General features: G+C 48.1%; 1 protein-coding gene across 1 annotated transcript; it reads left to right on the top strand.

Annotated features, from left to right (window-relative positions):
- Positions 1–11,513: 11,513 nt before the first annotated feature.
- Positions 11,514–13,157, top strand: LOC123396441 (F-box only protein 13-like). The gene is made up of 2 exons (XM_045091381.1): positions 11,514–11,746; positions 11,877–13,157. Exons 1-2 carry the CDS (start codon positions 11,742–11,744, stop codon positions 13,072–13,074), a joined length of 1,203 nt encoding a protein of 400 aa, XP_044947316.1. The 5' UTR covers positions 11,514–11,741; the 3' UTR covers positions 13,075–13,157.
- The last annotated feature ends 6,029 nt before the right edge of the window (positions 13,158–19,186 follow it).

Genomic DNA, 19,186 nt, shown 5'->3' on the forward strand with positions numbered 1-19,186 from the left:
GTCGTGACTTCAGGTCCCACTACATCCCTTCCAGTTTTGTGGAGGAGATGTGTGAGAAGTTCACGCGTTTGAAGTAGGGCAGCAATTCTTTGTACAAGTACAATGTCGAGTTCCACGAGCTGGCCCGTTACGCGTTGCATGATGTCCCGGATCAGAAGAGCAAGATCTACCAGTTCAGGGGTGGCTTGAAGGAAGACTTGCAGTTAGCTCTTGCTTTGCACGATCCTGAGGATTTTGACAAGTTCTACAACCTAGCTCTCAGAGCAGAGGCAGCCTTGCTCAGGGTGGAAAATTCCAAGAAGCGCTTCAGAGATTCCAGCTCTTCCTCGACTCAGGTGGTTTAGAAGCAACAGAGGTTTTGGGTTTCTCCTCCTCCTCTTCGGCACTCACAGCAGCTGAAGCACTCAGGTGGACGTGGTTCTTCCCACCCACCCAACCCTGGCTTCCAGCAGAGATACCAGCATCAGAAGCAGGGGCCTCCTCAGACTCAGTTCCGGCAGCCAGCAGATGTCACTTGTCACAAATGTGGGTAGAAGGGTCACTATGCCAACAAATGTACTTCTCAGCTCCGTCTGCCACCTCCTCCTCCAGGCAAACCTCCAAGCAACGCTCTTGTCAAATTCAACCCCAGATCAGCTCGAGCCAACATGGTGAATGCAGCTGAAGCAGACAACTCCTCTGATGTGATCATGGGTAACCTCCTCGTCAATGATATTCCTGCTAAAGTGTTATTTGATTCTGGTGCTTCGCATTGCTTCATCTCCAAGCCTTTCATAGCTAAGCATGATATTCCTGCAATTCATTTGGATAGTCCCTTCCGCGTGGTTTCTCCGGGCATGCACATGAGTTCATACATGAGGGTTCCGGATACTTATGTCAAGATAGGCAGTTATTCTTTTCTGGCATCTCCTATTGTCTTGGGCAATTCCGACATCGACTTGATTCTTGGTATGGACTGTTTGGCCATGAACAAGGCGTCAATTGATTGTGAAGCCAAAGAAGTCAAGCTTACCCACTCTTCGGAGGATGTGATTATATTCGCGGCGCGCGATGATACAATCCATCTGTTCTCCTTGAATGAAAAGGGTGAGATCAATCCTATTGAGCAAGTCCCAGTAGTCTGCGAATATCAAGATGTGTTTCCTGAAGAGCTGCCAGGCATGCCTCCGCACCGTGAAGTTGAGTTTGTCATTGAGCTTGAGCCAGGAACAGAGCCAGTGTGCAAACGGCCGAACAAGCTGGGTCCAGAAGAATTGAAGGAACTCAAGAGGCAACTCGATGAGCAGGAGCGTTTGGGTTTGATCAGACCAAGCTCGTCTCCATGGGAATTTGGTGTTCTGTTTGTCAAGAAGAAAGATGGATCGGACCGGCTGTGTGTCGATTACCGCCCATTGAACAAGAAGACAATCAAGAACAAATATCCGCTTCCGAACATAACTGAGTTGTTCGAACAGTTGAAAGCTGCTAAAGTATTATCCAAGCTTGATCTCGGAATGGGCTATCATAAAATTCGCATTCGCGAGGAAGACATTCCGAAGACGGCATTCAGAACTAGTTTTGGCTCGTATGAGTATACGGTCATGTCTTTTGGTCTGGCTAATGCTCCTCCGACATTTTGTCGATTGATGAACTATATTTTCTCCCCATACAAGAATGAATTTGTCTTGCTCTATCTCGACGACATTCTGGTCTTTTCTGAGACTGAGGAAGAACATGAGAAACATCTCAGGTTGGCGCTTGATAAACTGAGAGAGTACAAGCTGTATGCCAAGTTTTCCAAGTGCGAGTTCTGGCTGAAAGAAGTGGTTTATCTTGGGCATATTATCTCTGCTGAGGGCATTAAGGTTGACCCGTCCAAGGTTCAAGCCATTGTTGAATGGGAGCCTCCGCAGAATGTGAAGCAGCTTCGAAGCTTTCTCGGGTTTGCTAGATATTGCAGAAGGTTCGTTGAGAACTTCTCCAAGATCGCCAAGACGCTCTCTAGTCTTATTCAGAAGGGTGTTAAGTATGTTTGGTCTCCAGAGTGTCAACTGGCTTTCGATACACTCAAAGAGAAGCTTATCTCCACTCCGGTGTTGGCCCCTCCGGATGATTCTAAGCCGTACCAGGTCTTTTGCGATGCTTCTCTCCAGGGTCTTGGTGCAGTCTTGATGCAAGATAGGAAGGTTGTTGCTTATACCTCCAGGCAGTTGAAGCCTGTGGAGAAGAACTATCCTGTGCACGATCTCGAGCTAGCAATTGTGGTACACGCCTTGATGACTTGGAGACATCCCTTGTTGGAACGTAAGGTTGAAGTTTTCACCGATCACAAGAGTCTCAAGTATATCTTCACTCAGCCTAACTTGAATCCTCGGCAAACACGTTGGGTGGAAATGCTCCAGGATTTTAATCCGAGTGTTGAGTACACGCCAGGCAAGGAAAATGTTGTGGCAGATGCATTGAGCAGGAAGGCATATTGCAACAGTCTGATTCTACAACCTCTCCAGCCGGGTCTTTCTGAGTCTTTCAGGAAGCTCAACCTTCAGCTAGTACCTCAGGGTTTTCTTGCGAACCTTCATATCTCTCCTACCTTGGAAGATCAGGTCAGAGCAGCTCAGCTTCTTGACGCTATCGTGAAGAAGGTCAAGATTGGCGTGGGAAAGAGTCTCCCCAAGTATAAGTGCTTCACTATTGATGCCAGGGACACGTTGTTTTTCGAGGATCGCCTTGTCGTCCCGAAAGGTGATCTGAGGAAGGTGATCATGGAAGAAGCTCATAACTCTCTGCTCTCTATTCATCCTGGAAGCTCCAAAATGTACCATGACTTGAAGCAGACATTCTGGTGGACTCGTATGAAACATGAAATTGCTCAGTTTGTAAACGAGTGTGATGTATGCCGAAGAGTGAAAGCAGAACATCAACACCCAGCAGGCCTCTTGCAGCCTTTGCCGATTCCCGAGTGGAAGTTTGATCACATTGATATGGATTTCGTCACCGGGTTTCCGAAGTCCAAGAAGGGAAATGATGTTATCTTCGTCGTCATCGACAAATTGAGTACAGTGGCTCATTTCCTTCCAGTCAAGGAGTCCATTTCAGCAGCTCAGCTGGCAGAGTTGTACACCTCCAGGATTGTCTCTTTGCACGGCGTGCCTATGATGATCTCTTCAGATCGCGAAAGTATCTTCACTTCCAAGTTCTGGGACTCCTTTCAGTATGCTATGGGCACGAAGATCCGCTTCAGCACAACGTTCCATCCTCAGACTAGTGGTCAAGTGGAGAGAGTGAATCAAGTTCTTGAGGATATGCTGAGAGCCTGTGTTATCTCTTTTGGCATGAAGTGGGAAGATTATCTGCCTTTCGCGGAGTTCTCGTATAACAACAATTATCAAGCTAGTTCTGGCAAGGCTCCGTTTGAAATTCTCTATGGTAGAAAGTCTCGTACTCCGCTCAACTGGTCCGAGACCGGCGAGCGTCACATCCTTGGGAATGATATGATAGAAGAAGCTGAGGAGATGTGTCGGATCATTCGCGACAACCTCAGAGCAGCTCAGTCCCATTAGAAGAGCTATTACGATAGCAAGCACCATGCCATGTCTTATGAGCTTGATGACTTTGTCTATCTCAAGGTGTTGCCTATGAAGGGTATGCAGCGCTTTGGCATCAAAGGCAAGCTTGCGCCTCGTTTCGTTGGTCCGTTCAGAGTGGTTGGCAAGAGGGGCGACCTTGCGTACCAGCTCGAGCTTCCGTCAACCTTTGCAAATGTCCATGATGTGTTCCATGTTTCTCAGCTTCGGAGGTGTTTCAAGACCCCCGAGCGCACTGTGCATCTTCAAGATATCGACCTTCAGCCTGACCTTTCTTATCGTGAGCACCCAGTTGCGGTTCTCGAGGCGACTGAGCGCAAGACCCGTAACAAGACTGTCAAATTTCTCAAAGTGAGTGGTCTCACCATTCTGATAAAGAGGCTACGTGGGAACACGAGGATCACCTCCGTTCCGAATTTCCCGATTTCTTTCAGTCTTAGATCTCGAGGGCGAGATCTTCGTTGTAGTGTGGGAGAGTTTGTAGTGCCCGAGGTGTAACCTTGCCATATCTGGAACCTATTGCATGTGGGTCCAACTTGTCAGAGTTTTAATGATATCAAATGTGCCATGACTTCTTGTGATGTCTCCTTATTGTTTCTCTTCCTTCCCATGCATGCATGCATAACATATCATTGCATGCCTTGTCTTCTGTTGTGTTATAGACTCTTAGCATTTCATGCGGTGTGGTGGTCTTGTGAATAGCTACTTTGTGATGTTGTGTGTATGTTGTGGTGCTCCATGATGCCATGTGATGATGGTACTAAATGTAGTGGGCTTGTCATGTTAGCATCCTCTCTTTCTCTTTTATTTCCCAAGCCACTATTCACTTGTCCCAACCTTGATCCAAAAATGCCCATGATTTAGTGTATTTTGTGGAGGATGCCAAGATGTGTTTTGCTGTTTTGTATCTTAGTTTTAAGGGTGCAAATAAATCCAAAACAGTAAATAAATTGCTGTTTTGCATTTATTCAAATTGCTCCAAATACTTCTTTTCTATTTTATTCAATTTGGTCATAATTCCTTATGACCAAGGGCATTTTTGTTTTGTTTTTAATCCCAACAGTTTTGCCTGTGAATTACTTCCTTTTCCCTGGTTGTTTAAATTAGCAAAACCCTCAGGTTTTTCTCCTTTCCTATCTGGCGCCAACTAGTGGGCCTCCTCCCACTAGCAGGCCCAGCACCCCTCTGTGCGCATGGTTCTCCTGTAGACGGCGTCTTCGCTCCCCCTTCGTCTGTCAGTGTTCCCTCCAGCAGGATTCAGAGCAGCGTCCACTTGACGGCGTCACGGACGTCGAGGAACGTTCCTCGCTCCTTCCCTCCATAAAGGCGACCCCCCTTGGCGTCCGTGCCGTAGGGTTTCCTCTCTCTCGCGCCGCCACCTCCTTTCCCCTCTCCACCTCGCTCTCTGTAGGCCTACGTCAGGTAAGGTAGAGCTCCTCGGCCATGGAAGTGCATTGAGGTCCTCCTCGCCGCCGGATACGAGCGTCTTCTCCCTCCCCGACGACTCGGCGTGCACGCGGGGTCATCCACGAACCCATCCCCGCGGCTAGATCGACGCGAGCTCCCCTGCTTCCCCTTCTCCACGACAGCGACGATCCTCCCCGACGAGCAGGCCAGAACGACGACCACCACTTCTTCCCCTGCTTCCTCTCCGTCGCGGCCGAGTTCTCCTACCCTAGGGTGAGCAGATCCGACTCCTATCCCCTTCCCTGCAGTAGCTCGTCGTGTAGGAGCAGCAGATCGTTGATGTGTCGCGCCTCTGTCGCCGGCGCCACCGTGCACCGTAGCTAGGCCACCGTAGTTGGGCTCGGGCATAGTTAGTGAAGGGAATGAGTTCATATGTGTGCGGGCTCCCTCCCCTCCACGAGCCGCTGCTCGATTTGAACCATGTCTCCGGCGAGAGCCTTCCCCTGTTCCGGTCTGCCGCTGGTAGTAGTTCAGCAGAGGGGTCCTCCTTCAGTTGATTCGTTGCGCGTTTTAGTTCAGACTTCATAGCTTAGCCCAGTGGTATGCGATCTGTTGTGCCTGTTGTGAGGTGCTGGGTTCGATCCCCCCCTCGGCACCTTTTGCTTATTTGATTTTTCGGCACAACATACTGCAGGGTAGCCTTACCTTGCCTGAACCCTCTGTTCTGTCGATAAGATGAAGTAGCAGAGTGGTATGGGTAGGTTTGTTGCACCAGGGGCACTGGGCTTCGAATCCCAGTGTGCCCTCCTTTTGTTTTTCCTTTTTGCTGTAATTTTACTCCCTTTTTGCTGTTGTTGTTCCTGTGACAAAAGCATAGGTGGCAATGGCATTTTTTTATTTTTCCTTTGCTGTTATATTTTGCTAGGTGATGTAGTGTGTGTGGATGTGTTTGTGAGAGGTGTATGTGATGTGTCTGCATACACATGATGTTGTCCACAAGTGAGTGTGTGAGTAAGTGGTGATGATCTTGTGTGTGTGAATATGCACTTAGTAGAGTAGTGATGCATGTGCTTCTGGTCTTGTGTTTTTCACCTCAGTTGAGATTGGCATTTGATCACCTTGCTTGTATTGTCTAGTAGTGGTAGGTGATGAGGTGTTTGTTTGGGTGCTTGTGAGAGATGTGCATGTGTGTGTGTGTGTTGCACACACATGAGGTGTAGCTAGTGTAGGCATGCTTGTGTGTGTGATTGCCATATGCATGTGTTAGCATTCGTTGTGTTGCTAGCATGTGTAGGTGGTGTGGGTTCTAACTAGATGGTATGCATATGAGTTATTGATATGCATGTGGTGAAAACATCCCCACCTTGCAACACTTGAGCACCTTCACATGTCCATATGTGAGAGGGCATGGTGATTTGTATGTTGGGAAGCTTAGTAGAAGGGGTTGTGAGTTGATGTGCATGACACAAACATGGGGATCAAACCCCCATATGACTTTGTCATTGTGCACATGAGCTCAACCATGTGGTAGTTGATATAGTGGAATTACATGAAATGATGCCCTATTCACTAGGCATGATTTGAAGTAGTTTCCTCTTCCTTAATTTGTGGTCACTTGTTCCAAGTAAGTGCCCACATATTATATATGATTTTGGGGTAGAATCTCCCAAGGAATCCAGTGGTGAAGTTAGTTTTGCCATTGGGATACTTTATGGAGTTGACATATTCAGATTTGTTGCAAGTTTGCTCTTTGTTTCCATGGAATAGGTGAAGCCCAAGGGCATGAGCTTTGGTGTGATGGCAGTAGGGGTTTTTGCTCTCCACCATAGTGGAGTCATTTATCACTTGGTGTTATTTGTGTGCAAACTATGCCTAGACAAAGTGGGCACGTGGCTGAAAATTCAGCCTTAGTGAAATCTGGGAATTTCACTAAGTCTAAGAATCTGGAAACATTTTCTTCTCCTGTAGATGAGGTTGTGCTGGTCATTGTGTTGTGATTTAGCCTTAGTTCAGTGCTAGGAATTTGGACCTGATATGTTTTTGAAGCTCCCTGTAAAATTTCATCTCATTTGGAGTCTGTAGGTTATGTTTTGCTTGCTGTCAAAAAGCTTCAGAACAAAGACAGAAAGTCAGGTGCAGGAATTTTCACTAAGTCCCTGAGATCTGAGGGTTTTGGGAAAGTTTGTGGCCTTGTATCTTCTTGTGTTTAATCCCTTTTGGTGTGATTCTTTCTGGTGCTTGTAGTGTTCTTGGTTGGCTACAGCCACATATATTATTTGTCATATTTGGAGGGTTGTAGCTATGTTGCATGTAGCTCACAAAGAGCTAAGATGCAGATTATGGCAGATGGTGTAGTATAGTCATTTTGATGATTGTGGGTGATTAGTTGATGTTGTGGTGTTCTTCCTTGCTCCAACCCATTCATGTTGGGTTGTTATATGTCTTGGAAACCTGGGAGTTTCAGATTTATGCCATTTGAGTGTGTGGTGTTGATTTTGACACGTAGGGCTTCATATCTTGTTTCGTTGATTCTCGTTGATCCGTAGCTCCAATTGTAATGTTATTTATATGGTTTTGCATCGTTTTCACGAGACGCATCTGATCATGTCATTCTCATGCATGTCAAAATAGCTTAGGTTACAGTTCTGTCCAGAAACTTGTAGTAGTTTCTTTTGCTTGTGCTAGTGATAGAAATAGTGATGCATGCTCATTTTTCATCTCATGCATCATGTGCTTGTTGCATCTTGTGGTGCTGCTGTTCATTGGTTGTTATTATTATGTTGGGTAGCACCGGGATCGGAGAACGAGTACGTGGATTCGGGAGAGTACGTGCAGGAGGAACAAGAACCATTCCAAGCTGAGGATATCACATGCAAGATGATATGACCTTGATTCCATCTCTAGACTTGTTATGCTAGTTTGCGTTTCCATGTCATATTGCTCGCTGCCTACCACTGAATTAAATTGCCTCTTGTTATGCCATGAACCCATACACTGATCCCTTCCTAGCAGAACTTGTATAGCTAAGTAGGCTTTGCTCAGCTACTAATGTTAGCGTTGCTAGATGCAGGTGCTTTGACTCATGTGACAACATGAGCTTGATATCATTATCTTAAATTCTACTATTTAATTTAATGCACCTATATACTTGGTAAATGACGGAAGGCCTAGCCTTTTGCCGGGTGCTTTGTTCCGTTATTGCCGCCTTAGTTACCAGCTACCGGTGTTTGATTCCATAATGATCGCTCCTAAGACGTTCAGGGCTGTTATGGGGACCCCCCTCGATAAATCGCGTAGTGCTAAGGCTTGTCCGGTAGGACCCAACATTGGTGTTAATTTGGTAATCACTTAATAATAATCTGCATAGGGAGTAGCTACCCCGAGGACTTTAATCATCAACCCGGGCCAGTGCTCCTCATGAGTGTTGGTCCAACCCAGAGTAGCTTATTACGCTCCCCGGGGCAACTCGGTGTTTTGACGTGGCAACCATCGCTCATCCGGCGTGACCTGAGACTGAGATACACGGCTCTAATCAGGGTCGTTGACATGTCGGGAGGTCCTGCTAGTCTTGCCTTACCTTAGCGGTATATCTTGCGTATAGGAATCCCAGTGAAGCTTTTGTTTCCCCCAGAGTTGAGGTTTTCCTCAATGGAATCCGACGAGATCACGAGATTCGTGATAGAGGAGGCCTTTGCGGCCTGTGTACGTTTGTGATGGACTAGTTGGAGCACCCCTGCAGGGTTTAATCTTTCAGAAAGCCGTGCTCACGGTTATGTGGCAACTTGGAATATTTTGTTAACATCCGGTATTAGAGAACTTAAACATAAGCTAATAAAATTGCCAACTGTGTGCGTAACCGTGACTATCCCCCTCGAAGATCTCTCTTCGTTCGGGAACACTGTGGGGTTATGAATGTCGTAGGTAGGTGTTCAGGATCACTTAGTGATCAAGAAATCACGACCGCTAGTGTAGACCACCTTCATAATTGCTTTACGTAAGTTAGCCACTAAATCAAGCTTAGGATGCTGCAGCCTTATACACTTCAGCTTACCCTACCTAAATAACTTGACTAGTTCTGGCACCAAGGTCTTAGATTGCCGAGTCCCCGTGGCTCACGGATTCCTCCGAATCTCCCAACAGGTACAGGTACCCCAGAGACGGATGATCCCGACGGCACCCAGCTGGCGTGGCAGTACGACGAGGAGACTGACCGCCTCTACGTGAACTATCCAGAGGACTGAGGTGTGGTCGTGGTCGTGGGCCTGCAGGCAGGGTAGCATAGCATTTCTATGTTTTGTAGTCCGTAGCGGAACTACCTTGATTGTATATGTGATGTACACTGGGTTATTAATGAGAAGACAATTGAATCCCGAATTGTCTACTTTTATTATTATTTGTGCTGTGTTACTTTCTTGCGAAACGCTTAGATGCGTTTCTTTCCTATTCGGGGCCTCGACCCTTAGATCGGAAAGGACAGCATCTTGGTCGTTACAGATATGCCAAGTCCGGAGACTTGGCATATAGGGTGAACCTGTGCTGTTCAGCCCTCCGCAAATAGGTTGATATCTGTGACATGTATTCATTATTATCATCTAGCTTATGATGCATATCCGTACAAGTAATTGACCATGCTCATTTTTAATTAACACTTGCTTTCCGCAAAAGCTGTATATTACTTATTATCGTACCAATTGCATTATCCATATCATGGGCTGTTTGCAAGTACATTCAATGTACTCATTGCCTCGCCACTTCTTATTTTATTGACCACACATGGTGGAACCAGAGTATGGAGAAGAATTCGTCATCGGAGACAGACACGTGAACTAGGACGCTTCCCAGTCAGAATGCCTGTTGGTTAAGGCTCATGTCATGGATTCCCGTTTGCTACCAAGTATTCCGCTAGTAGTTGTGTTGGTGTGATTGGTCTTCTTGGCCCTATCTATGTAAGACTTGACCATGATGGTGCTTTACTGTATCAGACGTTAATTTTGGATGTAAGACTCTTGTTATTCAGTATCTATGCGTTCAGTGAGCATTGATCTATGGGATCACTGTACACGTGCATTCGGCGATCTCGCCCCGTAAGTCTTAGTCCTGACAGTCTCGGCGACTCACGTCCCGTCGGTTCCCGCCACGCGTTCACACGCCGCCACTCTACGTGCCCGCCCGCCCGCGGCAATATAAGGCGAGCCCTCCTCCCCTACTAGTGGCCACACACCTCTCCCCCGCCGACGCTCTCTCCTCTTGTTCTTCGTCACCGGCGCCTACCCTCCCTCTCCTCCGCACGAACGATGGCCGGACACTACCCCGACAATGGAGCGGCCACCAATGTCTTTGGCCGCCAGCAACTCCGTGAGGACGGGGCCCGCCTCCTCTACGAGGCGAACTACCAGGCGCCACCGGACATGCGGGTGTCGGAGTCTTGGAGGTTGAGCGACAGCGGCAGCCCGGTAGCACCACCGCCCATCGGAGTTGAACGGCGGACAGAACTCGCGCGCATCCGGTCCGGCCTGCCGGAGAACTCGCTCAACCTCCCGCGGTACGCCCCCGACAGCAACACGCTCTGGAAGGCGTTGTTCGACTGCCGTCACGGCGATCATCTCGCCGCCACCAATGGGGTCGATCCCCGCGGCCGCCAGAACTCTGAGGGGTGGCGCCAATGGTGGGGCGTCACCGGCCGCACCTTGGAGTACATCGTCGAGCACATCGAGGGCGGCAACACGCCCAAGTACGACTATCCTACGCCGCCAGCGTTGTCCCATCACCGCGGCAACTCCTGGATGCCGAGAAGGATGGAGACGGCGACGTCCTCGTCGTTTGGCTCCCGCTCCCGCTCCTCTGGATCGCCGGCGTTGCTCCCCGTCAAGCCGGAGCTGTAGGAGATGCCGCTAGGGCGGCGCACGCGCAGCGCCGGCATCGTCATCAACGAGCCCGGAGCTTCCTCCTGCCTCGTCAAGCCGAAGACGGAGTCGGGGCTCCTGCCCGTCAAGCAGGAGCACTTCACCATGGCCGCCGACGACGAGGCCGCCATGAAATGGGCACGGGACGACTACGTCCGGGAGCAAATGGAGCGCCAGCACCTCACCCTGGAGGAGATCGCCGCCCGTCGCCGTGGCCATGAGGAGGGCGGTATCGTCATCCTTGATAAGAGCGACGAGGAGGCGCCGGCGCCTTCGAACCCCGTTCGCCTCGGCGACGCAGGGCAGCAGCAATGACGGCGACGGAGCGGACGGCAACGACGACAACGACGACGGCGGCGACACCAACTTCTACAAGCTCCTCGGTATGTAGAAAGCAACGACGCCGGGTGGCAACGGCGGAATAATGTAGTTTTAGCTTAGTTTAATGTTTAATTGTGTTTTTTCATTTTACTTTTTGTACCATTTTTAATTAAAATCTGAATTTCGTTTGAATTTGACTAGATTTTAATCGAATTTAGAATGATTGTAAATTATTTTTTTCATCGTCGAGCCCCCAAAGAGCGCTATTTCACCCCCGGCCGGGGCCGAAATGGGGGGAGATTCTCTTATAGCTACTCGTCGCACCGCCCCACATCCATACCTCACGTCCACTCACAGTCACAGAGGTGCAGTGGAGTGGCACTCGTCTGCTCTCGCATGTCAACGCAAACAAAAGGCGTCCTCTCCTCCCATCCATCCCCTCCGCACGGATGTAAAGCCACCCCAAACGTGACAAAGGGTGAGGAGACTCAAGAGGCGCAAGGGCAAAGATTTTCAAGAACACACCTTACCTGAGCCAAGAGCAACCATGAGGTACGCACCTTCTGATTCTTGGCTCGCTTCGCTCCTAGTAGGGGCCAAAGAGAAGAATTTTTACTTGATGTTTCTTGTTAGAATCAGAACAAAACTGCTAATTAATTTCCCTCTCCGTGGTCCAATGAAGTGGCCGAATGGAGCTGAGCTCGCAGATGTTGATGGCGGCGCCGACCAACGGCAGGAAGCGGAAGTGCTCACGGCCCGGCCTGGGGGATATCCACGAGGACATGCTGGAGCGCGTCCTCGCACGCCTCCCGCCGGCCAGCTTCTTCCGCCTCCGTGCCGTCTGTCACGAGTGGCGCGCGGTCGCCGCATCCGCTACATTCCTCGACGCCTGCGCCCGCGTCCCTTCCCGCGACCCCTGGTTCCTCATGCTCTCCGAACGGCCCTACCCGGTGGTCGCGTTCGACGCCGCCGGGAGATCCTGGAACGCCTGCCGCGCCCCAACGGGGTCCGTGCCCGTGGCAGCGTCGGGCGGCCTCGTCCTCTACAGCGTGCTGGCTACGGGCGCGCTCTGCGTCTCCAACCCTCTCACCGGCGCATCCCGAGCGCTCCCCACGCCGCCACAGGGCCAGGGAGCGCCGCAGCTCCACGCAATTGCCATGTACGGCTCCCCCTACCGTGTGGCGCTCTTCACGGGCGAGCTCCCTGACCTGTCCATGGCGGTTTTCGACTCGTCCGAGGGCTCGTGGGAGGCCCCCCTGCCGCTTGCCCGGAGGTCCGGGACCTCCTCCCCGGACGCGCCGCCGTATGGTGGAGACGACACGGTTTACTTTCTGAGCAAGTCTGGCGACGTGGTAGCCACCAACATGAAACGCAGTTCGCTGAAGCAGTACTCCTCGGTGGCAGTTCCGTCCGAGTCCGGCGCCGTGGTCTGCTTCCTGAGCCACTCGGGCACGGTCCTCGCCTGCGACACGGCGAATCGGACGTTCGCCGAGCTGCCCCGGATCCTCCCCGTGTATTTCGAGTACTCCATCGACGTCGTGGCATGCAACGGCGCCTCGTACGCCGTCGTGCTGTCGGAGTACCTGGACACGGCGAGCCTGCGGGTGTGGCAGTTCGCAGAGGGCGCGTGGAGGCAGGTGGCCGCCATGCCGCCAGGCATGGCGCACGGGTTCTATGGAAAGAAGGCCGACATCAACTGCGTCGGGCACGGCGACCGCGTCATGGTCTGCGTCAGCTCCGGTGAGTTCAATGGCTGCTTCATGTGCGACGTGCGGAGCAACCAATGGGAGGAGCTGCCCAAGTGCATCAATGGCGACGGAGAGATCATCGAGTTCCTTGCCGCCTTCTCCTTCGAACCGAGAGTAGAGATCAACGTCTAAGTGCGTGTATGTGTGTGCCTGTTCGCATGCGCGCCGACGCTTGCTGTGCTAATTAGTAAGGAATATTTCTTGTTTTGCTGCTAGCTTGCTTGTTTGATTTCTTCATTCATGCGTTCGTTGCATTGCACCGTCGATATTTGGGTGCTTCATGAAACCTATTCGAGACCTTGATTAGCCGAAGAAGACTTTCGCCTCGTTTTATATATAAATCAACTATCATCTACATCCTAAATTCCTAATACAGACGCGTCTAGGTGCTCAATGTAGTAACCGGGGTACTCAATCGTGGACACGCCACCGCGAAGATATGAAGCCGCATACGACGAACGATGGGATCAGAGTTTCTCCTCAAGCACCGTGACAGAAAATGAGAGCCGCAACCACGCCTTAAAAAAAGGAATGAGTTTCGCCGCCGCAGGTCCGTCCGAAGAGAAAACATGTTTTCACCCCAGTGAGTACTCACCGCCACCCAACGCCACACCCCGGCTAACACGCCCCCCACACGACCATGGTCAACAAGCCTTGGTGGTGGTACCAAGGTTGCCGCCATGGCCGAATCCGACGACCCCCGACGCTTTCTCCGTCGCTGCCGCAGACGGTTTTACATCTTTGTTTTGGACCGTTTGTTGGAGTTGCTCTTTTACGTCTCTTTTTTGAATCATCTGTTGTAGTTGAGCCTTTTTCAGATATGTTCAAATTTTTACATTACCGATTTGGAGCACCAAAATATACATTATCTATTGAAAATGCTCTAACAATATATGCTAAATCTTGAGTCACTATTTTGTACCGCGCAAGAAGCTGCTTCTCTTGCCGGGAGGATCTCATTTGTTGAGTGTTGAGCGTGATCCAGTTAAGAAGTGTAAAATAAAAGAAGGAATAAAGGGAGAAAACAAACATATACACTATTGAAGTAAGTAAAACTTTCCTGGTCTACCTTCGTTCCTTCTTTCTTTCTCGCAAGTGCAGTGCATGCAGCAGCACCTTGCCCATGCAAGAGCAAAAGTCGCACCTTTGCTTTGGAAGGAGGCAGTGTGGCTTCCACTGAGGAAAGAGTGATCATAAGAATTCCGTAGGGAGAAAAAGAGAATCGGTCGATGTAGGGGTATCATGCCCCGTGGTGCTGCATGCTGCTGGGTTTTCCTTCTTGTGTCTGTCTGCCCCCTTCCCTTTGCCACCCTCCACTCCATGCTTGCCGTGCCGATGCTCGCAGTAATGCTGCTTTCCCTTGCTTGCTTGTTTGCTTTGTTCTTGGAGGATTTTTTCACTGTTTTCACCTATCGGATGAAAATATTGCATGAAATGAACTCTGATTGAAAACATTTCAGGATCTGATCCTTTTTAAAACGCCAGAGCCCGTGGCATTGCAGACGCACATAGAAACGACAGTCTAATGTGGCGTTGCAGACCCACTCAAACGTCGGTCTAATGTGGCGTTGCAGACCCACTGAAACGCCAGTCTAATGTGGCGTTGCAGGCCACGCGTGAAACGCCATGGTTCATGGCGTTTCAGCAGTACACATGTTGCTGGCAGCATGCCGTGGGCTGACTGGATGTCGTCGCTGCGTTCCATAGTGGGTCTGCAACGCCAGCACTGTTAGCGTTTCACAATGGGTCTGCAATGCCGCATTAGACTGGCGTTGCAAGAAAGAAAAAACGCCACGGTAGACAGGCGTGTCACTATAGGGCAGCAACGCCAGCACTGTTGGCGTTTCACAGTGGGTCTACAACGCCACATTAGACTGGCGTTGTAAAAAAGAAAAAACGCCACGTTAGACAGACGAGTCACTGTAGGACAGCAACGTCATGGTAGACATGAGTTGCATAGTGGGGCAACAACGTCACGGCTTGTGGCGTTTTTAAAAGGATCAAATCGTGAAATGTTTTAAAATCTGGTTCATTTTATGCTCATGTTTAGAAAAAAGTAAAAAAGTGAAAGAAAACCGATCTTGGATCCATCATGGGACCATGCATGCCGTGCCGGCCTGCTGGACGGAAAGATTGGCAGCGGGGAATGATGGCGTGGCTGCAGGGGCGCATCATGGGACGGTTGACAATGTGATAACAGAATTGCTACACAATCATCACGTCGTGTCCGATTTGTGATTTCCCCTCAACATGAAAAGTTAGCGTGCCGTTCGATCTCACACCAAAGATGAGAAAAAAGAAAGGTCCGCATGCCTTTGAGCTTTCTATCCATGCCACGCCAGCCGAGCCTCCGTTCCCCCGCCAACGTCAGGTGACTACTCTAATCTGAATGTCCTTTTTTCTTTAGGGTAAAATCTAAATGTCTTTAATTTCCTAAACAAATACAGTATCTACTCAGACTAGAAAGGTGGAAGGTTCAAAATCAATACATTCGATGTTTTTAAAGAAGTGCGAACTGTGATGTGTGTTAGAGGTATATTTGCGGAAATGCTCTTTGGAGGACGAGCTCCATGTAGCTCGTTATCTGATGCATTAATCTTTATTGGGATCAGGTGCATACTCGTATTACTCTCGTGCAGGGACGGAGTCAGAATGAATGCATAGAAGGGACGGGTTTTCTCATGAAGGAGAAAAAGCTTTCATGTTTTAGAAAATTTTGATTAAAGTAACTATTAGCATTAAACAATAATCAATTCATTGAGGGGGTCTAGCCCCCCTCGTCCCTCCTTGGATCCGTTCCTGCTCTTGTGTATTCCACCTGACTGTTTTTTTACACCACAGTACTCCCTCTGTAAATAAACACTCTTATATTTATTTAGAAAGGGAGTATTTTTTACTCCCTTCATTTCAAAATATAAGACCTTTTAAAGATTCTACTAGAAGACTACATACGGAGCAAAATGAGTGAATCTATACTCTAAAATATGTCTATGTACATCTATATGTAGTTCATAGTGCAATCTCTAAAATGACTTATATTTAGAAACGGAGGAAGTATTTATCTACAGTGCTATCACATGGTAACCACGCCACCCTAGCAGCGCATGCACACGTGCCATGTTCGAGCCCCATTATGTTCCATTCTGCATACACCATCTTTTCAATTTTTCTCTTTTTTTTTCTTTTTTTCTTTTCCCTACGTTTTTTCCCTTATCCTTTTTATATTTACTTCCTTCGTTTCTAAATATAAGACATTTTAGAGATTACACTATGAACTGCATAATGATGTATATAGACATATTTTAGAGTGTACGTTCACTTATTTTGCTTCGAATGTAATTCATAATAGGATCTCTAAAATGTCTTATATTTAGGAACGGAGGGAGTATAATTTTTTTTTAGAAATTCGAATAGGTGATTTTTTTAAAAGAATACATTAAAAATTAATATATGAATAGTTTCAAATACGTGACGAACATTTTTTAAGTATGTGAGGAAATTTTTCAATAAGCGATAAACAAGTTATGATACAGTGTGGACATTTTCTAAATGAGTGATGAACCATTTTTGAATATGTGGTGAATATATTTTTAAATATGTGGTAGATATACTTTTAAATATGTGATGAACATATTTCAAATAGATGATGAACATTTTTCAAATACGTGATGAATATTTTTCTATATACCCGATGGACATTTTTTAAATACATGATAAACATTTTTCTGAATATGTGATGAACATTCTAGAAATATGTGATGAACTTTTTCGCATGTGCAATGTATATTATTCCAATGCACGGTGAACATTTTTCAGACACACACAATTATTTAAAAATTATGAATATTTTTCAAATACATGACAGACATTTTCTAAATACACGATGGACAATTTTCTATGCGACGGCCAGTTCTTCTGAATAAGTGTGTGCCATGTTTTGAATACACAGTTATTTTTACACGACGAACTATTTTTGAAATGTACTATCACGATTGTTCTAAATATGTGATAACAATTTTTGCAATACCTAAGAATTGTTTTTGCTGTTTTAATAAAATTTTCAAAATGAAAGAATATAGAACTGTAAACTTTGACACGCGCTCTGGATGTGCAGAATGTAAACTTTGAGGAGAAATATCTTGACCTCCCCACATCCAATGAAAGGATGTCAAAGGGCCGGTTTCAAATATTGAGAAGTTTACAAAGAGGTTTGTGTTTTGGTGTGACCAGATGGCCAAAGTAGAAGAGAGGTTTTAATTAAGTCTACTGCACAAGCCCTCCCGACATACTTGATGAGTGTTTTCCGTCTACCAACGTCCACCTGAGATGATCTTACAAGCATGGTCAGGAATTATTGGTGGGGTGCTGAGAAGGGGCGCCCCAAAACAAATTGGCGTTCTTGGGAGAAGCTGATTCAGCCCAAGTCTCGTGGTGGTATGGGATTCAGGGAATTTCGTCTTTTCAATCAAGCATTGTTGGCTCGTCAAGCATGGCGGATCCTGGCATTCCCTCATAGCTTATGCACGCGAGTGCGAAAGGCCAAATACTTCCCTTTCGGTGAATTTGAGGACACTGTGTTCCCCAGCGGCTCTTCTCCTACTTGGCAAGCAATTGTCCATGGTTTAGACCTTCTCAAGAAAGGGCTCATCTGGAAAGTAGGAAATGGTCGTGGCATCCGCATTTGGAGAGATAGATGGATTCCCAATGGAGGTTCTGGCACTCCTATCACAACACAGGGAAGATGTCGCCTTAGGAGAGTTTCAGAGCTACTAGACGAACATGGTTCGTGGTGGCTGGATGTTATCAATAATTATTTTCTTCCTACGGACGTCGAGCAAATTATTAAAATCTGAGCCTCCCCTTGACTGGGCGAGGATGTTCTTGCTTGGTAACCTGGGAAAAACGGCGTTTTCTCTGTTCGAAGCGCTTACCGGCTAGCGCTAGAGGATCGTCTTCGTCCCACTTGAGTCGCGGTGAGCAGGGCACTGGACGGGCGACGAGCCGTCCGGGCTTTATTATGGAGGTGCGCTGCTCCTCCCAAGGTGCGTGTGTTTGCGTGGCGTGTGGTTACTGATTGTCTACCTAGATTAATAAAAATCGTCGTAATCTTGAAGTGTCTAACCTGTGCCCTGTTTGTGCTACTGAGCTGGATAACACCTTCCATGCTCTTTGTAGATGCCCCGGGCAGTGGCGTTATGACAAGCGATGGTGCAGCAGTGGAGTACCCTGGATATACGGCAGGTGCAATACACAGGGCCAGAGTGGCTCCTCCATATTCTGCAAGATCTATCCGAAGAGCAACGCATGTGTACACTATTGACGATTTGGCGTTGTTGGTACGTACGCAATGAAATTGTGCATGACAAGCGGCCGCCAGCATTTGAGGATTCAACACGCTTCCTTTGGAGCTACATATCTTCCTTGCTGGTCGTGCAGAATGACCCACATGCTGATCTTGTCAAAGGGAAGATGGTCGCTAGTCCTCCGCTCAAATTACGTCATGTACCACATGTGGTGCACTGTGAGGCTCAGCCAGCCCGGTGGGACGCGCCCCCGACAGACTGGGCAGTGCTAAACATTGATGAGTCATTTTCAGCTCAGAATGGTATAGGCGGAGCCGGTATGGTACTCAGAGATGAAGCCGGTGCAATCATCTATTCATCCTGTCGTGAGCTTAAACATTGTGTGTCTGCACTTGAGTCTGAAATTGTTGCATGTATGGAAGGGATTACCCTTGCAACCCAGTGGATTAGCATGCCGATCATCATCCTAACGGATTGTTTGGATGTTGTCAAACTGATTACGGGTACTGATGATCACAGATCAGCTAATACAATGATTGTGCAAGAGATTAGATCATACCTCTTGAAGGAAGGTAGGGACTTTTCAGTCAAGCATGTTAGGCGGGAACAAAACTGAGTTAGCCATTTTTAGCAAATTTTGGTAGAATAAAGAAGTGCACTATCATGTGGCTTCGGTCAGGACCAGATGAGGTGCACTAGTGGAGAAAGGGGTATTAGAACCGGTTGGTAAGGGCCTTTGGACCCGGATACACATCCGGTGCTACGTATCCGGGACTAAAGGCCCCCCCCCCTTTAGCATCGGTCTCTTACAAACCGGTGCTAAAGGCCTCCACATGGACGCCGAAGAGTGCGCGCAGGCGGAGGACCTTTAGGACCGGTTGGTAACACCAACCGGTCCTAATGCTTTTTTTTTCTTTTTTTTTCCTTTTCTTTTCAGGGTT

This window comes from Hordeum vulgare, chromosome 5H (genome assembly GCF_904849725.1).
Source record: "Hordeum vulgare subsp. vulgare chromosome 5H, MorexV3_pseudomolecules_assembly, whole genome shotgun sequence".
Classification (NCBI taxonomy): domain Eukaryota; kingdom Viridiplantae; phylum Streptophyta; class Magnoliopsida; order Poales; family Poaceae; genus Hordeum; species Hordeum vulgare.